The 19,254-nt window shown below is 42.7% G+C and overlaps 2 protein-coding genes across 2 annotated transcripts in view; one reads left to right on the top strand and one right to left on the bottom strand.

The window, feature by feature from the left end:
• The first annotated feature begins 2,498 nt into the window (after nucleotides 1-2,498).
• The window catches only part of CMSS1 (cms1 ribosomal small subunit homolog), a 507,566-nt gene continuing 490,810 nt past the window's right edge, over nucleotides 2,499-19,254 (top strand). The window contains exon 1 of the mRNA XM_073616965.1: nucleotides 2,499-2,692. Within this exon, the coding sequence (XP_073473066.1) occupies nucleotides 2,632-2,692 (61 nt within the window). The 5' untranslated portion in view covers nucleotides 2,499-2,631. The remainder of the gene's footprint in view (nucleotides 2,693-19,254) is intronic.
• Nucleotides 16,905-19,254, bottom strand: part of FILIP1L (filamin A interacting protein 1 like) — a 440,288-nt gene continuing 437,938 nt past the window's right edge. The window contains exon 6 of the mRNA XM_073616962.1: nucleotides 16,905-17,280. Coding sequence (XP_073473063.1) covers nucleotides 17,095-17,280 — 186 coding nt within the window. The 3' untranslated portion in view covers nucleotides 16,905-17,094. The remainder of the gene's footprint in view (nucleotides 17,281-19,254) is intronic.

The raw sequence follows: 19,254 nt of genomic DNA on the forward strand, positions 1-19,254 counted from the left end.
ACTTTATTATAAAGTAAATATAAAGTTTTTTGTTTTTGATTTTTTGGTTTTTTATACTCTTTCTGGTTTTGTTATAGCTTTATTTTACATTGCATCTCTCTTGTATATCTGGACCCCAACTTCTGTCTTGTTTTAGTGTATTGTGGGTTTAAAAACATAAACATTTTATACTTTTACAATTTATTGTCAAAAATATTGTTCAATATATTTAATGACAATTTAAATTTGTGTTGTTTATTTGTCTTAAGGGTGTGTCAGAGTGGTTGAGATACCCCACTGTTTAAACATCTTAGTTCCAGAAAAATTTATAAATTATCGGCTCCTAAGGGCTTGAGCTACACATATGTAAAATGAATGAATGTTTATGAGAGAGAATGACATTTCTAATCAGATCAAACTAAATCAAACAACAAATAATGTACACACATATGGTATTGCTATGATCTTCAGGAGCATAATTTATTTTGGGTTTTTCTTTGGTGGTAGGTTATGGTAAGAGCAAGAAATATATACCGGTAGGTAAATTTTGAAAGATTATAATTTTTTTTACTATTTTGTGCCAGCTTTTTCTTGATTAACCACTTGCCTACTGGGCACTTTTACCCTCTTCCTGCTCAGGCCAATTTTCAGCTTTCAGCGCTGTTGCACTTTGACAATTGCTCATACAACACAGTACTCATATGAAATTTTTTAGCATTTTTTTTCACACAAATAGAGCTTTCTTTGGGTGGTATTTAATCACCACTGGGTTTTTTATTTTTTGCTAAACAATCGAAAGAAGGGCAAAGAAAAATTTAATAAAAAAAAAACGTTTTTCTTAGTTTTTATTATAACATTTTGCAAACAGGTAATTTCTCTCCTTCAGTGATGTGCGCTGAAGAGGCTGCACTGATGGGTACTGTGGTATGTGGTAGTGATTGACAGCACTGATGGGTACTGATTGGCGACACTGGTGGGCACAGGTTGGCATTGTCAGCATTGATGGGCACTGTTGGGGCTGCACTGATGATCAGGACACTGCACTGTTGGGGCTGCACTGATGATCAGGACACTGCACTGTTGGGGCTGCACTGATGATCAGGACACTGATCATCAGTGCAGATGTTCCCTTTCACACTAGCCAGTTACCGCCTCTCACCTCTTCTCACGCTGTGACAGCATGAGAGAAAGGAATGCTGATAACCAGCAAGGGTGTTTACATCGTGATCGGCTGTGATTGTCATTGGCTCTTTACCCCGATCGGTGATGCACCATGTCCTAGGGACATGGCTCACCACCAATCGCTGCGCCGTGCACCCTCGAGGGCGTGCATGCATGGCAAGAATGTGAAGACATCATATGAAGCCCTCCCAGAACCAGAACAGTCCAGCCCTGCTATGATTTGACTAAATGGTGGACGGGAGCTGATTGAAAAAACCCAGGAGGTATCTGTTACCAATTATCACAAAATGAAAGCAGAATTTGTCCTGAAAAATCTCGGTATAATTCACCTGGATACAGTAAGAACTCGTTCACACCGGAACACGGTGTAGGATACGGTGTGTCTGCCCCGGGTGTGTGATCTGATGCAGGTGTTAAAATAAAGGACACCCCAAACGCAGACACAGTACCATGTGATCTTGTGCAGTGCGTTTTTGAGAATTAGTGCATGCAATACTTTTGGTGCAATCCAGTGTGATTTCAGAATGTGCTGAAAGTTGCAGCACGCTGAGTCAACTCCGAATCCCAGAAGTACGAGGACCACGTTCCTGTACGATTCAGGTGTAGTCCAGTCCTCAGTAGTTGCGATGACATGTCCAGTTTTACTAATAGCCCTTGCACACTGGGGCGGGGGGCGGCGTCGGCGGTAAAACGCCGCTATTGTTAGCGGCGTTTTACCATCGGTATGCGGCCGCTAGCGGGGCGGTTTTACCCCCGCTAGCGGCCGAGAAAGGGTTAAATACCACCGCAAAGCGCCTCTGCAGAGGCGCTTTGCCGGCGGTATAGCCGCGCCGTCCCATTGATTTCAATGGGCAGGAGCGGTAAGGGAGCGGTATACACACCGCTCCTTCACCGCTCCGAAGATGCTGCTGGCAGGACTTTTTTTTACTGTCCTGCCAGCGCATCGCTCCAGTGTGCAAGCCCTCGGGGCTTGCACACTGGATACACAGCAGCGGCACTTTCGGGGCGGTTTGCAGGCGCTATTATTAGCGCAATAGCGCCTGCAAACCGCCCCAGTGTGCAAGGGCTCTAACACGTTACAAACAAACTTACAGGCGTTGAGATTTGTTTTAGCCTACGCCATGAAGGGGTTAAATTTGTAATTATATGCCCACAGCGGACCTCACTGCTGCTTTATCAACAGACCCTCCAAAGACACAAACCCACCAACGTTTTATTTACACCAAATTCAACAACATACATACACGTTTGTTATGTTCTTGTCAAGTCAATAAAGTTATTAAGAAAAAAAGCGACCAAATCAGAGCCTGCCGTCCAATCCTCACAGGTGGTGGGCGTGGTTTCGGAGTCAGACCGAGGCTTGGTTTTGTAGCTCCGCCCACACATGTGGCTCCGGATTTGAACTGGAAGAGAAGGCACTGTGGATAGTTTGTGGATCTCTAGTGCGATCGGAGAGGCTGAGGATCCGCTATGGCAGATGATTTGGGAAACGAGTGGTGGGAGGAGCCGGCGGGTGACACGCCCAGTGGAGGTAAGGTGGGGTGTGACATGTGTGACAATGGCTGGGATATGAGATCATGGCAGGGCACGCTGGGATCTGTGCTCCCTCCACACAGGAGGCTGGCTCCACACGTGTCAGGTGTGTGTGTGTGTGGGGCAGACTCAGTGCTGTACTCTGTATGTGTCCAATCAGATCCCTGCTGATTTCTGATTGGTGCATTCTCTGGTTGTTACAATGTAAATATCAGTGTATTGTGTACATACAAACCATCTGTGATCATTGTGTGACATCTAATCTGTGTATTACTCTCTTCTTACTGGTCCCCTAGCTGTCATCCTGATCCGGTGTCTGAGTCCCCGGCCAGGACCAGCATGTCTCTCGGTTGTGACTTTCCTTGCTGCATGCTTCTTCTTGGTCAGCTGACAGTTGTGGTTGTCAGACTGATGGTGGTTTCAGGAGGTGTGTGATGGTCGCCTCCAGATTTCTCTCCATACCAGATTCCTTCACCGCAAATCTTTGTGTGTCGTCCAATCAGAGTGGAGTATTGTGTTTGGGGCGAAACCCTCCGGTGCTCCCCTCTCCATCAATGTGACATCCATGAGCTCCCTCCCCAACATCTTCTCCCTGGCTTAGAGCCCTACGGCCATATTGATTGGCCAGGATGACATAACCACCCCATGTGAGAGTTCATTCATCCCGACGATGGTGTGCTGAGAATACAAGGCGTTTAGTGAATGGATGAGGAGGAGCGGGGAAATGACAGGAGAGAGCTGTGTGTGGTACCCGTGATGAATGATGTAAGGTTTTTACAGTAATCAGTGCAGATCCTGACATCGGAGAACACTGGGGCTCATTCACACAAGCATTGAATATAGATGGTTGGGCTGCATTTTTATCGCTTCCTGATTGACTATCAATGCCTCTGAAAATTGATGAAATAGGGAGTGGATGGAGGTGTACACACCGGAGCGTTAGTGTTGTATTGAAAAAATAACGCCAACTCCAATGTTCAGCAGACATTGATGCTTTGCAGCCGCCTCTATTCACATCTATTGAAACGCACCACAAGCACGCCGAAAATGCGCCTATATTGTATACAGCACATTTACTGTATGATTGCAACATTTCAAAAGTGATCATTTCCTATTCTTCCTATTCAGATAATGGGGCACCTGTTGATAAAAATAAACTGTACCACACTGACCAAGTTTGGATAATGCCCTTCCTATAGGCATAGTCCACTTACTGTGCATGTGATGGCGACCACACACATAACAATCTGATCAAATGATTCTCCACACAATCAGACAATCTGATCCAATCTATGAATTATTGAAAAGAGACATACCATGTCATCGATTGATTTGGGGAAACCAGCCAATATCTTCAAAATGATTACAATCAGTTTGGACAGAAAATCGGATTGAAGGAAAGTAGAGAGATCGATATGATTGTGTCATGTATGGCACATTTGAACAATCCTGTTTGAACGTATTTTTCTCCCGGACATTAAATCAATTAGCATTACAATTATATATAAAAAATTGGTCAATTTCTTTCTTTTAAAAGCGGAGCAATGAACTGTAATGTGCTCGGGATCCTGCAGGGGGGGTTATTGCAAATGTTCCTGACAGTGAACTAACCCTTAACACCTATGCAGGTTGCAGTTTGTATATTGCAGGTGCATTTCGCGTTTTTTTTCAATACACATTTTTGATCCATTGAAGTCTATGGAACCAAAGACGAGAAAAAAAAGTCCCTGGTCCTTTCCATAAAATGCACAGATGTGAACTACGTCCATAAGAAACCATATTAAATGGACTGTAATGTCTTTCTGCAAAACTGAAAACACACAAAAAAATGGATAGGTGTGAACCAGGCCTCAGACCTCGTTTACACTTGCGGTTGAGGGTTGGTAAAAATGCCACATTTTTACCATCCCCCAACCACTCCTCCTTAAAGCAGAGTTCTGCTTAAAAAAAAAAAATTCAAAGTCAGCAGCTACAAATACCGCAGCTGCTGACTTTTAATAATCGGACACTTACCTGTCCCAGGGTCCAGCGATGCGGGGGCACGAAGCCCTGCTCATCTCCCCCTCCTCTCTACGGTGCCGGAATTGTAACTGTGGGCGCCCAGCTGTGGCTTCACAGCCGGGCACCCACTGCGCATGCGCGAGCATCTGGGACCTGTGACGTGTCCCAGATGATTGCAGAGAGGGAGGGAGGGGGGGAGAGGTGATCTCCCTTCCAGCACCGCGGAGTGCCAGGAGGAAGTGGGAGCTGGGACCCTCTAAAAAGAGGGTACCCCCCCCCCCAAAAAAAATGAAATGCCAAATGTGGCATGTCAGGGGGTCACTGAAAGTGGAAGTTCCATTTTTGGGTGGAACTCCGCTTTAAGCTGCAAAAGGCAGTGGAGGGGGGTGTACATATGCCTGCTTTGCATCACAGCATGACAACAATGATCCCCTTATGTGGTTCGTACCATTTACCGAATACAACCTATTCTATTGAATGGGGGGCACCCTGCAACTGTGCTCAATGCACATTGTTGCAGCGGGCTGGTGCTGGGTTTAAGGGGTTAAAACAGTGAAATGCCTTCTGAAAAGTGATACGAACATAGATTGCTCTTCAGAGGGCAATGCATGCATAAACGAAGCCTCAGCAGTAGAAATGCAGTCTTCCTGCGTTGTAATTTTGTAGTGTGGCCAGCAGGTGGCAGCAAATAACTTTATTTCAACCACTAACAGGGCAATTTCCTTTCAGTAGCATTTATATCATTATGGTTGTTGGGGACCAGAGCTAATATTAGTCAAGCAGAATTGTTTAAGTGTATATAAACCTAAAAATATAATTAATGTACTTTAAAATACAATTCATATTTCTCCCTTCCTTAGGTACAGCCATATCCTACATTCAGTGATGTTTAATTATTTCAAAGCAATTGCCTGGTGATCCTTCCAGTATCATTGTATCTCTGGTGTTTCCTGTTTTATACTGACAGCCGTAATCATCATGGGCTGCAGATCCCATACTATTGTTGTCAAGCTGCTGTACTCGCACCAGGACTACAGGATGCTGTGCCAACACACAGCGTGCCTGCGGTGCCGATGTCAGCCTGTGAGCTACCTTCCCCAGCTTAGAATATGTTTATATTGAAGAAGGGAAGGTAGTTTGTGCATGGTGCATCACAATACAGAATTGTTTGGGCATGCTTCCTGATGCTTCTGAGTTGCTTGCTAGAAGCTTGTACAGATTTTCCTCCATGTGATCTGTAATGGAGCAGTGATCAATCTATATTATCCTAGGGGGTTCCTAACATTGTAGTGCAGGCTGTCGCACCATACAGTGTGCGTTATTGTATCATGTGTGCACTGGTGTTCAGTATGAATGTGCGTTGCAATGCGTTTTTTTTTATTTTTTAATTTTTTATTTTTATTTCTGCACTGCAGCATGTTGGAATTTTTTTTGGGTTCGTAGCCGAAGCCATAGGAATGAAGTCAAAGTGCCTTGTTCTTATGTTGAGACTGCATTGGGGGCAATCATTTTGGTGTAAACAAGCCGTAGCTGCGTAGTGCTGATGCTCTGATTAGGTTTAAAAAAAAAAATGATTGAAAGGCAGCAGCTACAGTGCCTTGATAAAGTATTCATACCCCTCAAAATTTTCCACATGTTGTTGTCATGTTACAACCAAAAACGTAAATGTATTTTTTGGATTTTATGTGATAAACCAACACAAAGTGGCACATAATTGTGAAATGGAAGTAAAATGATAAATGGTTTTAATTTTTCTTTACAAATAAATATGTGAAAAGTGTGGGGTACATTTGTATTCGGCCCCCCGGAGTCAATACTTTGTAGAACCACCTTTCATTACAATTACAGCTGCAAGTCTTTTTGGGGATGTCTCTACCAGCTTTGCACATCTAGAGAGTGAAATTTCTGCCCATTCTTCTTTTGCAAAATAGCTTAAGCTCTGTCAGATTGGATGGAGAGCATCTGTGAGCAGCAATTTTCAAGTCTTGCCACAAATTCTCAATTGGATTTAGGTCTGGACTTTGACTGGGCCATTCTAACACATGAATATGCTTTGATCTAAACCATTCCATTGTAGCTCTGGCTGTATATTTAGGGTGGTTGTCCTGCTGGAAGGTGAACCTCCAACCCAATCTCAAGTCTTTTGCAGACTAATAGGCTTTCTTTTAAGATTGCCCTGTATTTGGCTTCATCCATCTTCCCATCAACTCTGACCAGCTTCCCTGTCCCTGCTGAAGAAAAGCATCCCCACAACATGATGCTGCCACCACCATGTTTCACGGTGGGGATGGTGTGCTCAGGCTGATGTGCAGTGTTAGTTTTCCACCACACTTAGCATTTTGCTTTTAGGACAAAAAGTTCAGTGGAGTGCATGACTAATAGTCGTTCTGTGGACAGATTCTCCCACCTGAGCTGTGGATCTCTGCCACTCCTCCAGAGTTACCATAGGCCTCTTGGCTGCTTCTCTGATTAATGCTCTCCTTGCCCGGTCTGTCAGTTTAGGTGGACGGCCATGTCTTGGTAGGTTTGCAGTTGTGCCATACTCTTTCCATATTCTGATGATGGATTGAACAGTGCTCCGTGAGATATTCAAAGCTTGGGATATTGTTTTTCTAACCTAATCCTGCTTTAACCTTCTCCACAACTTTACCCCTGACCTGTCTGGTGTGTTCCTTGGCCTTTATGATGCTGTTTGTTCATTAAGGTTCTCTAGCAAATGTCTGAGGGCTTCACAGAACAGCTGTATTTATACTGAGATTAAATTACACACAAGTGAATGCTATTTTATTTCTAATTAGGTGACTTCTGAAGGCAATTGGTTCCACTAGATTTTAGTTAGGGGTATCTGAGTAAAGGGGCTGAATACAAATGCACGCCACACTTTTCAGATATTTATTTGTAAAAAAATTGGAAAACCAAATATTATTTTCCTTCCACTTAACAATTATGTGCCACTTTGTGTTGGTCCATCACATAAAATACATTTACATTTTTGTTTGTAACCTGACAAAATGTGGATAATTCTAGGGGTATGAATACTTTTTTACGGCACTGTACTAATTCTGTAGCTGCTGATGTTTAACCACTTGAGCTTTGGAAGATTTTACCCCCTTCATGACCAGGACATTTTTTGCTATTCAGCACTGCACTACTTTATCTGGCAATTGTGCGCTCAACCCCCCCCCCCCCCCCACATAGGCAGAGGAATGACGACGAAACTTGCAGAACTGTACTGTGAGTAGACAAGCTCTCTGCTAATCTATCTCAAAGTTCCCTCCCCAACACAAATTTCAATCTGCTTTTATCTCCTGTGTCGGAAAACTTGTCAGAAGTTATGCTGATAACAGAGGAACGAAGCAGCAGAAAGCAACGGCACTTAGAGCTTTGGAGAGAAGAGATAAGTAAACACTACAGATATATGTGATTCAAACAAGGAAGACGTCACTCCAGGTGAGCAGTCACTACAGTCCGGATGCGCTGGGTGCAAGCCATGGCTCACCACCCATGATTAATAGGAAGAAAAGAATGGCTGCACGCCACTGGAACATTCCGACGTTTTTTTTCCAAAAAATAGCAAACGACAGCCAACATAGTGTCCGAACCCAGGAGGTGATGCGTGCGTTTCACACTGACCTCAGTGCTTCTTCAAACCTGAAGAGTCACTTCCTGGGTTCGGACACTCTGTCTTTGTTGTCTTTGTTGGCTTTCATTTGTTATTTTTGGAATAAAAGTTATTTTCTTCCTACAGATATATGTGCACAGGTCAGATTTCATTAATTGGGTTTACATCTACTTTAAAGTGGATGTAAACCTTCACATATACCCAGTGAAGTGAACAGCCTCAGATGATACACAGGGATGAAACAAATCTCCCTACATAAGTTTTACTTGTTTATCTGCTGTCTTCAGCTTTATATATCCTTTAGAAAGTGCTCATGGTGTTACATATTTTCTCTTCCTGTTCAGCACTGTGGATTATTGGTATATAGCCAAGACAGCTGATTGGAGGAAAGGCACACCCCCCTTTCACATTGGCAAAGGAAGGAAGTAGTGTGCAGAGCTGTGCTGTGAGAAGGCAAGCTTTCTGCTAATCTATAGCAACTTCCCATGACACAAATTTCAGGCTGCTTTTATCTCCTGTGTCGGAGAACTTTTCAGAATTTCTATGGAGCAGGGGAAAGCCACGGGACTCGGTGCTTTGGAGAGAGATAAGTAAACACTACAGATGTACCCAGCTCAAATTTCACAAATCGAGTTTACAGCCAATTTAAGTTACACTTATTTGTAGGGATGCACCAATACCAGATTTTGAAGACCGAAACCAATTACCGATACCTAGTTTTAGTGTCATGTAACAGATTTTTTGTGGCTCTTTCACACCATACATGCATGAAAACTGATGGGAAAATCGCGTATATTTCACTTGCAGAGACGTCAGTTTCACATCCGTTTTCATGTGCATTTCAGTGAGTTTTTACATTCTGTTCACATACAGTTGTGTGAAAAAGTAATTGCCCCCTAAACCTAATTTAGGGGGCAATTAGGGTTTGAGGGTTTTCCAGCATGAACAGCCTGTGTAAGGTCATGATACAGCATCTCAATTGGATTTAAGTCCAGGCTTTTACTAGGCTACTCCAAAATCTAAATTTTGTTTGTTTGAACCATTTGGAGGTGGACTTGCTGTTGTGTTTCGGATCATTGTCCTGCTGCATAACCCGAGTGCACTTGAGGTCACAAACTGATGGCCGGACATTCTCCTTTAGGATTTTCTGGTAGAGCTCAGAATTCATGGTTCCATCAGTTATGGTAAGTCGTCCGTGAAATGCTGTTTTAGTTTTATGCCAGATGTAACGGGACGCACACCTTCAAAAAAGTTAAATTTTTATCTCATCAGTCCACAGAATATTTGCCTAAAAGTCTTGGGGATAATCAAGATGTTTTTTGGTAAATGTGAGATAAGTCTTTGTGTTCTTTTTGGTCAGCAGTGGCTTTGGCCTTGGAACTCTCCCATAGATGCCATTTTTGCCCAGTCTCTTTCTTATTGTTGAATCATGATCACTGATCTTACCTGAGGCAAGTGAGACCTGCGGTTCTTTAGATTATTATTATTATTACTATTATACAGGATTTATATAGTGCCAACAGTTTGCGCAGCGCTTAACAAAATAAAGGCAGACATAACAGTTACATTACAATTTGGTACAAGAGGAATCAGAGAGCTCTGCTCATTAGAGCTTACAATCTAAAAAGGGAGGGTCAATTGATACAAAAGGTAATAGCTGTGGGGGATGAGCTGATGGAGGAAGTAAAACAGTGTATTAGTTAGAAGCAGGATAGGCTTCTTTAAAGAGAAGGGTTTTCAGGGATCGTCTAAAGATGGATAGATTAGGGGACAGTCAGACAGATTGTGGTAGGGAGTTCCAAAGTATGGGAGAAGCTCTGGAGAAATCCTGCAGGCGAGCATGGGAGGAGGTGACAAGGGAGCTAGAGAGCAAGAGGTCTTGGGAGGACCAAAGAGAGCGGCTTCTTTGGTATTTTGTGACTAGGTTAGTGATGTAGCTGGGGGCAGAGTTATGGATGGCTTTGTAAATGATTGTTAGCACTTTGAATTTTATTCATTGGGTGAGTGGAAGCCAGTTAAGAGGTATTGGCAGAGAGGGGTGGAGGACACTGAATGGTTGGTAAGGAGGAAGGGGCATGTGGGGGAGGAAATATTAAAGTGATTGTAAGGCTTCGGTTTTTATTTTATTAAAATAAAAAACATGTCATACTTGCCTCCATTGTGCAGTTCGTTTTGCACAGAGTGGCCTCGATCATCCTCTTTTGGGGTCCCCCGGCGGTGCTGGTAACTCCTCCTCGCATCGTATAACCCCCTAGGAGAAGCACTCTCCTGGGGGGTTACCTTGTCCACAGACGCCGAATGTAGGACTCGGCCCTGCTCCCAGGGCCCGTGTCATTGGATTTGATTGACAGCAGTGGGAGTCAATGGCTGTGCTGCTATTAATCTATCCAATCAAGACCTGAGAACCCTGGGCAGAGAGGAAGAGCGTGTAAAGTGGGGGGGCTGGGCGGCCGGTCAATGACAAGTTTTTTTACCTTAATGCATAGAATGCATTAAGGTGAAAAAACATGAGAGTTTACAACCCCTTTAAGAGCTTTAAGATGGATTCAGTTTTCCATCTTAAAGATGGATTTCAGTTTAGATGGATTCAGTTTGACATCCAGGCTGATATGTCTGTTAGTGAATCAGTGATGCGTAAGGAGACTGATGGGGTGAGCTGAGGGGCAGAGAGAGAGATTTGGGTGTCGTCAGCATATAAATGGTAGTGGAAGCCATGGGAGGCTAGTTGTAAGTGACACTGAAGGTGCAATGAGATAGGTAAGATATGAACCAACGGAGAGCGCAGCCATGAAGACCAAGCAAATTTACTTTTTTGAGGAGGAGGGGGTGGTCAACTGTATCAAAGGCAGCGGAAAGGTCCAAGAGTAAGAGTACGGAGTAATGACCGTTGGTTTTGGCTGTTAGGAATTCATTTGTGAGTTTTAGGAGGGCAGTTTCTGTGGAGTGTTGAGGGCGAAATCCAGACTGAAGGGGATCAAGAAGGTTATTCTCAATGAGGTGGTCACTCAATCGGTTGTAGACTAAAGGTTCAAGGAGTTTGGAGGCAAAAGGGAGTAAAGAGATGGGTCTTAGGTTGTTAAAATTGGTGGGGTCTAGTGAGACCTTTTTTGGTATGGGAGTGACTAGAGCATGTTTTGGAGGGTTGAAGATATGAGTTAAAGAGTGTAGGATAGAGCCAGATGGTGACCGTAGTATTTGAGAAGGAACAGGGTCCAGGGAGCAGAAGGTTAGGTGGGCGTTAGAAAAAAGTTTAGTGACTTCCTCTATAGTAGCTGGGTTAAAAGAGGGAAGTATTGATTTGCAGGAGGACAAGGGGTGTAAAGTGAGAGATATATCTGTAGAGTGGAGATCTCGAGACGAATTGTCTCAATCTTATTTTTGAAGTGATTAGCAATCTCCTGGGCAGTGAGTAAGTTAGTGGGTGGAGGTAATGGAGGACGAAGTAGAGTGGTAAAGGTAGAAAATAGTTGACAGGGACTGCGTGAGAGGGTGTTAATGAGAGTGATAAAGTAGGTTTCTTTGGCAGTGTGGAGGCAAGAATGGTATTTTTGGAGGGCAGATTTATGTTGGCTGAAATCTTGCTGTGACTTAGTCTTATGCCACAAGAGCGCGGTCGGGGCCTGATTCTGTGTGATTCTGTGTGTAGTGAGGGGGGCAAAGGTATCCAGGGTGGATGATAGTGAACTGTTTGTAGACATAAGTGGCAAAGTTGGGGCAGGACAAGGATGAGATTTTGTTGTAGAGACAATCTGTAGCAGAAAAAAAGAAGAGAAGGGTTAAGATGGTGAAGGTTTCTACAGGTAATAGTTTGGTAGTTGGAAAGCAAGGAGAAGGAAGATAAGGAGAGAGTAAAACTAATAAGGTGGTGATCAGAGAGAAGAAAAGGAATATTGGAGAGATTGTGTGGAGTGCATAGGTAGGAGAAGTTGAGGTCAAGGCAGTTGCCAACAGAGTGAGTAGAAGAGTGTGTCCATTGTTTTAGGTCAAAAGAGGATGTTGGGCTCAGCAGCGAAGTAGCGGGAATGTTAAGATTAACAGGGATGTTGAACTCGCCAAGAATAATTGTTGGAATTTCAGAAGGGAGAAAGTAGGGTAGCCATCCAGAGAAGTCGTCAAGTAAGCTTGATACCTGTCCAGGGGGATCTAGATGTTGTTCTGGGTTCTTTTATGACCTCCTGGATGAGTCGTCGTTGTGCTCTTGGAGTAATTTTTGTAGGCCGGCCACTCCTGGGAAGGTTCACCATTGTTCCAAGTTATCTCCATTTGTGGATAATGGCTCTCCCCATGGTTCACTGGAGTTTCAAAGCCTTAGAAATGGCTTTGAAACCCTTCCTAGAACGATACATGTACATTACTTTGTTTCTAATCTGTTCTTGAATTTTTGTAGATTGTGGCATGATGTGTGGCTTTTTGTGATCTGTTAGCGTGCTTCACTTATGTGATTTCTTGATTCAACAGGTCTGGCAGTAATCAGGCCTGCGTGTGGCAAGTGAAATTTAACTCAGCTTTCCAAAAAATTGTGGTTAATCACAGTTCATTCATGATTCAGCATGGGAGGGGGAAATTACTTTTTCACATAGGGCAAGGCCGGTTTGAACAGATTTTTTTCCCTTAATCACTTAAGCCCCGGACCATTTGGCTGGCCAGAGACCAGAGCACTTTTTGCGATTCGGCACTGCGTCGCTTTAACTGACAATTGCGTGGTCGCGTGACGTGGCTCCCAAACAAAATTGGCCTCCTTTTTTCCCCACAAATAGAGCTTTCTTTTGGTTGTATTTGATCACCTCTGCGACAATTTTGAAAAAAACACAATATTTTTTACTTTTTGCTATAATAAATATCCCCAATAAATATAATAATGCCACATCTTAAAGGGCAATGTACAGGTACGTTAATATGCCTGTACGTGCCATTCTGCCGACATATAACTAGTGTGAGCCGGTCGGCAAGTGGTTAATAAATTAAATAATAAATTAAAAACTGCATCTTCGATTTGCTCTGATTATCTTTGTGTAATATTAAAATTTGTTTGTTGATCTGAATCATTTAAGTGTGAGAAATATGCAAAATAAAAAAGAAAAAAATCAGGCAGGGGCAAATAGTTTTTCACACAACTGTATATGCGGGCGGCCACAGAGCGATTTGAAAGAGTCCTGTGCGATTTCAGTCCAGTTCAGGTGCGATATTCTAATCTCATACACTACATTTCGCATTGGAATCGCACCTGAACCGCTGCACAAAACCGCACCGGATCAGGCTTTGAAATTGCGCCGCAAACTGGCCCCCGAACAGAGTCTGAAGGTATTGGTTTTTAGTATCGGAGCATTTGCATGAGTACTCGTGCAAACGCTTAGTATACCGATAACGATACATATTTATTTTTCCATAATCATTATACTATATAGGAGGTGCAGCCTCTTAATGGCAGGGGATTGAAAGAATAAGGGAGATATTTTAATTGGAATGATTTTATTGCTCTGTATGTAATTAAACACTTATGTTTGTATGCTTACTTATTGTTGTATGCGATTTCTTAAGGTAACATCTGGCACCTCCAAAGTCGCTTTCTTTCCCTAATCTTTGGTGTATTTCAGTGAGTCAGTGGATGTGACTTGGAATCGCTGCAACTATCTGCCCTCTGTTTCATCCTGAATTATCCGAGAAAGGAAAGGTAGCAGTCACATGATCTCTACTTCAAAGCTAGATAAGCGATATCATAATCAGTATTGTAAGAGGGTTTAGCATTGGATACAGTGTATTGTTTCATGTTCAGTAAGTAATGTGTGGGTGGAACACTCAAGTATTTATTTGCAGTTATTTGAGCGAAATTCCCCCTGCTTCTCTCTTCAGAAGGACAGCACCATCTTTGTTCAGTCATCATCCATACTCGGCAACTACTGTACTGTACAAACATGTAAATCCTAGTGCCTGGATAGTCCTTGGCCGAGTTCATGAATATCTCATACAGATAAACTCAGCTGCAGCCTCTCGCCTTGTGAGTTGCAATGTGTGGTCTGGAAAAGAGACTGAAGAATTCTTCCACCTGCCTGCAGCAGACTGATTACATCACATCTCAGCCTGGGCAGAGTCATTGGACTGGAGCTGTATGTTGTGATATGCCAGGAATTTATGCAGACTGCAGCATTTTATATATAGCAATAAGTATTAAACACAGGGTGGATTTGATTTTAAATCAGGTCGATTTAAATCACTAGTAAAAAGGCTTGATTTAAATCATAATTTTTAAAGAGCAACTGTCATCTCTGTCCCGCAACGGCTCTTCCTCCTCGATCTTGACTCACCGACAGTCCCATTCACTTTAATGGGACGTCTGGTGAAGCGGCAGTGACACAACAAGGTGAGGGACGTGGCGGCAGCAGGTGAGTGGATGCCCGCTAACAGGCGCTGCCATGATTGATCTGAAATGACAGGTGCTCTTTAAATGTAAGGACTTCTTCTTGCTGGTAGTTAGAATTTTTAATACTAATGCAAACAAAATTAAGGTTTCCTATTATTCTAAATAAGCTGTCAGGTTAGTAAAACAGTGATATCAGAACCGATTCAATCATACAGTTTGTAGTGTACATATATTTGCATAACAATGGGATAAATGAATATTCCTGAACTTTGTTTTATCTCATGTTATCTCATCTTATCTGTGACATTGTGTGAATGCATCAATGCAGTGCATGTTATCTCAGCTTGCAGAGCTTGGATTCATTAAATGAGTTTACCAAAAATGTAAATATTGCAGAATATACAGCCTCATGCTACATACCTAAGCTCCATTTCATGCTGAATAATCTAAATTATTAATGTATCTTAAATAGAAAACTAACTTTAGATAGATTTTTACTCTAAAAGCATTTTATTAAAATAAATTTTATTAAAAATTAAAAAAAAATCAATTTAAAAAAAAAAAAAATCATTGATTTATATCCACCCTGATTGAACACGTCACCATTTTTCTAGGTAAATATATTTCGAAAGGTACTATTGGCATGAAATTTTCACCACATGTCGGTAACAACCCATGCAATCCATACATACAAAGAAACCAAAACAAATATGTTCAGAAATTAAGTTCTGTGTAAAAAAAAAAAAAAAAAAAGGGAATGACACAGGGAAAAAGTATTAAACACACTAACTGAAATATATTTAATACTCCATACAAAATCCTTTGTTGGTGATGACAGCTTCAAGACGCCTCCTGTATGGACAAACTAGTCACATACATTGCTCAGGTGTGATTTTGGCCCATTCTTCCACACAGTCTTCAAATCTTGAAGGTTTCATGGGCCTCTTCCCATGAACTCTGATCTTAAGTTCTTTCCATAGATTTTCTATTGGATTCAAGTCAGGTGATTGGCTGGGCCATTCTAGCAGCTTTATTTTCTTTCTTTGAAACCAATTGAGAGTTTCCTTGGCTTTGTTTATGGGATCATTGTCTTGCTGAAATGTCCACCCTGGTAGATGACAGCAGATTTTTATCAAGAATGTCTTGGTACATTTTTCCATTCATCCTTCCTTTAATGACATGAAGTTTGCCAGTACTGAATGCTGAAAAACAGCCCCACCCATACCATGATGTTCCCACCTCCAAACTTCACTCTTCGTATGGGGGTGTTTTTGAGGTAATGTGCAGTGCCATTTCAACCTCAAAAAATGGTGTGTATTATGGCATCCAAAGAGTTACATTTTGGTCTCTAACCAGACTATAATCTCCCAGTATTTCACAGGCTTGTCTAAATTTTGTGCAGCAAACTTTAAACAAACTAAAACATGCTTTTTCTTCAGCAATGGCGTCTTGCATGATGAGTGTTTTCTTTGAAACAATTGTACCTGTTAATTCCAGGTGTTTCTGAGGCTCTCCAAGTGGTCCTTGGCTCTTGGACAACTCTTCTGATAATTATTTTCACTCCTCTGTCAAAAATCTTGCGAGAAGCACCTGGTCGTGGCCGGTTTATGGTGAAATGATGTTCTTTCCACTTCCGGATTATGGCTCCAACAGTGCTCACTGGAACATTCAGATGTTTAGAAATCCTTCTGTAACCAATGTCATCAATATGTTTGGCAACAATAAGGTTGTGAAGATCTTCAGAGAGCTCTTTGCTTTTACCCATCATGAGATGTTTCTTGTGTGACACCTTGGTAATGAGACACCTTTTTATAGGCTATCAGTTGAAACTGAACCAGCTGATGTTCATTTGCGCTGACAAGGGGAAGGGTTGCTTTGTAATTACTGATAGATTTCAGCTGATGTTTTGGCTTTCCATGCCTTTTTGTACCTCCCTTTCTTAATCTGTTCAATACTTTTTTCCCTGTGTCATTCTATTTTATTACACAGAACTTAATTTCTCAATTATTTGTTTTGGTGTCTTTGTATGTATAGATTGCATGGGTTGTTACCGACATGTAGTGAAAATTTCATGTCAATAGCACCTTTAGAAATATATTTACCTAGAAAAATGGTGACGTGTTCAATACTTTTATTTTACCCGCTGTATCTGCAGCAGAATACAGGTGATCTATGTTGGCCTTGAGATCTACATTTCATTTGCATCAAAAGACCCTGAAATCGGACAAATTAAATGAAAACTGTTTATTCTTTAAAAATGACATGAATACAAAGCGCACACACACGATGATTAATCCTAACTAAAAATGTAATGTACAGAGAGAATATAAAGGAGAGTGGAGCTGTCAGCCATGGTGGAAGTACAGGTCAGAGTCTGGGTGGGGAACCGCATTTGTCTTCAGCTCCTCGTTTACAAGGATCACCTCTTAGCTGCACCTTGGGGATTAGAAATGGTTCTGGATGAATGTGATTTCTCTCTGCTTACTTCCCGCTCTCCATTCACTGCATTTCCCATAGGTTTCTTAATGGGTAGTTTGGACACTGTCCCGGGTTTTGGTTTAGGAATCCGAGTAGGCGCAATGCCACACGGCATGTCTTCTGAAGCCTGAAAAACAGCAGAGAAAAGATTTTATGCTTTAATATTCTTAAAGGCCAAACCCACCCAAAAGTGACATTTTGAGTCATGAGCGATCCCCTGTAGAATCCCCAATTTCACCCAGCTGTCAGATAGTCAGATAATGGTATCCTGCTCTCCTGGATGGTTCCCTGGAATGTACAATGAGCTGACAGTTGGGAAATCGGCTTGTAAGGGAGTAAATCCTTCATTGAGGGGGAATGCGGAGGTCGCAAATCGCCACCAGGCATCAAATCACGGGTCAATTTTTACCACTTATTTTGCTGAGAGATATACCTTCAATTTACAGTTTGAGTCCAGGTTCACACTGAGCTGCGGGAATAAAGCCGTGCGAGTTCAGCTGAACTCTCACAATTTCACTCCTGCATGTCAGTCCTGATTTTTGCCGCGATTTCAGAGACATCTGTGCAGGTTTCTGCACAGGTGTCAATGTGAATCGCAGCCCGAAATCGCAAAAAGTAGTACAGAAACGACTTTTTGAAATCGGTGCCATTGACGGCAATTGCCGCCGATTTGACATGTGATTTGAAATCGCATGTCAAAACACTCCAGTGTGAACCAGGGCTAAAGGAGAAGTCCACCCCAATGCCACGTACACACAATCGGACATTCCGACAACAAAATCCATTTTTTCAGACGGATGTTGGCTCAAACTTGTCTTGCACACACCCGGTCACACAAATCTTGTCGGAAATTCCGAGCGCCAAGAATGCGGTGACGTACAACACGTACGACGAGCCGAGAAAAATGAAGTTCAATAGCCAGTGCGGCTCTTCTGCGTGGAACTTTGTGCATCGGAATTGTGTACACACGATCGGAATTTACTGCAACAAATCTTGTTGTCGGAAAATTTGAGATCCAGATCTCAAATTTTGTGTGACAGAAATTTCGATGGAAAATGTCTGATGGAGCCTACACACAGTCGGAATTTCCGACAAGAAGCTCCCATCGAACACTTCCCGTTGGAAAATCCGACCGTGTGTACGGGACATATCAGTAAAATCGCTACATCTGCAGACATCCACGATCTAACTCTAACCTATCTAGCCCTATAAAGAAGAAATCAGTATACATACCTTTTTTGAAGCTGATCCGGTCTCCAGCAGCGGAAGCTCTGCAGAGGACACAGCCAACAATGGCTGTGAAATGAATGGGAAGTGACGTCACCCATAGAGTTACTATGGGGCTTCCGTTGTCGGCTGTGTCCTCTGCACCCGCCTACACAGCAAAGCCGCAGATGACAGCTCAGCGTGGGATCGGGTCTGATTGGCTGCAAAAAAGGTATGTATACTGATTTCTTCTTTACAGGGTTAAATAAGTTAGTGTTAGATCATGGATGTCTGTACATGTAGAGATTTTAGTGTTAGGGTGCACTTATCCTTTAAGGATGAATTCATACTGGTCCTCAGTCAAAGCGCAGGGCAGCTGGAGCAATTCAGCACCCTGGACACTCTGCATTGCCAGCTGGCTAGGGGGCAGTGTGGTCCCTTTTTGTTTTGTACAACCTTTATTTGAACAATACAAAAGTTAAATTTCGTTGCAATATCAGGGGCACAATGTGCTGTGCTGCCTAACATTGCAGTGCGATTCAGGCCTGTGCTTTGCGATAAAATGCAGCATGTGTGCATTTTATTGCAGCACACTGCAGTGCACATTACAATGTGAATGGGACACATAGGAATCCGTTGTTTTCTTTAGGGGTGCACCGGATGGAAATTTTGGTGCCAAAACTGAAAATGAAGGATGCACTAGCTGTGCGCAGAGAACGGCTCTGCACGTGTTAAATGAGCCTTGTTTCACACTGTAGCGATGAGGGAACCAGCGCGATTCCAGTGCCTGTTCCCGCATCCTATCTCCCCTGGAGGCAGTTCACACTACCCTCTGAGAACTGCTGCGGGTGTCAATATAATGTTAATGACACCCCCGAATGGTTCACAGATCGCA

Source organism: Aquarana catesbeiana, linkage group LG02 (genome assembly GCF_042186555.1).
Source record: "Aquarana catesbeiana isolate 2022-GZ linkage group LG02, ASM4218655v1, whole genome shotgun sequence".
Lineage (NCBI taxonomy): Eukaryota > Metazoa > Chordata > Amphibia > Anura > Ranidae > Aquarana > Aquarana catesbeiana.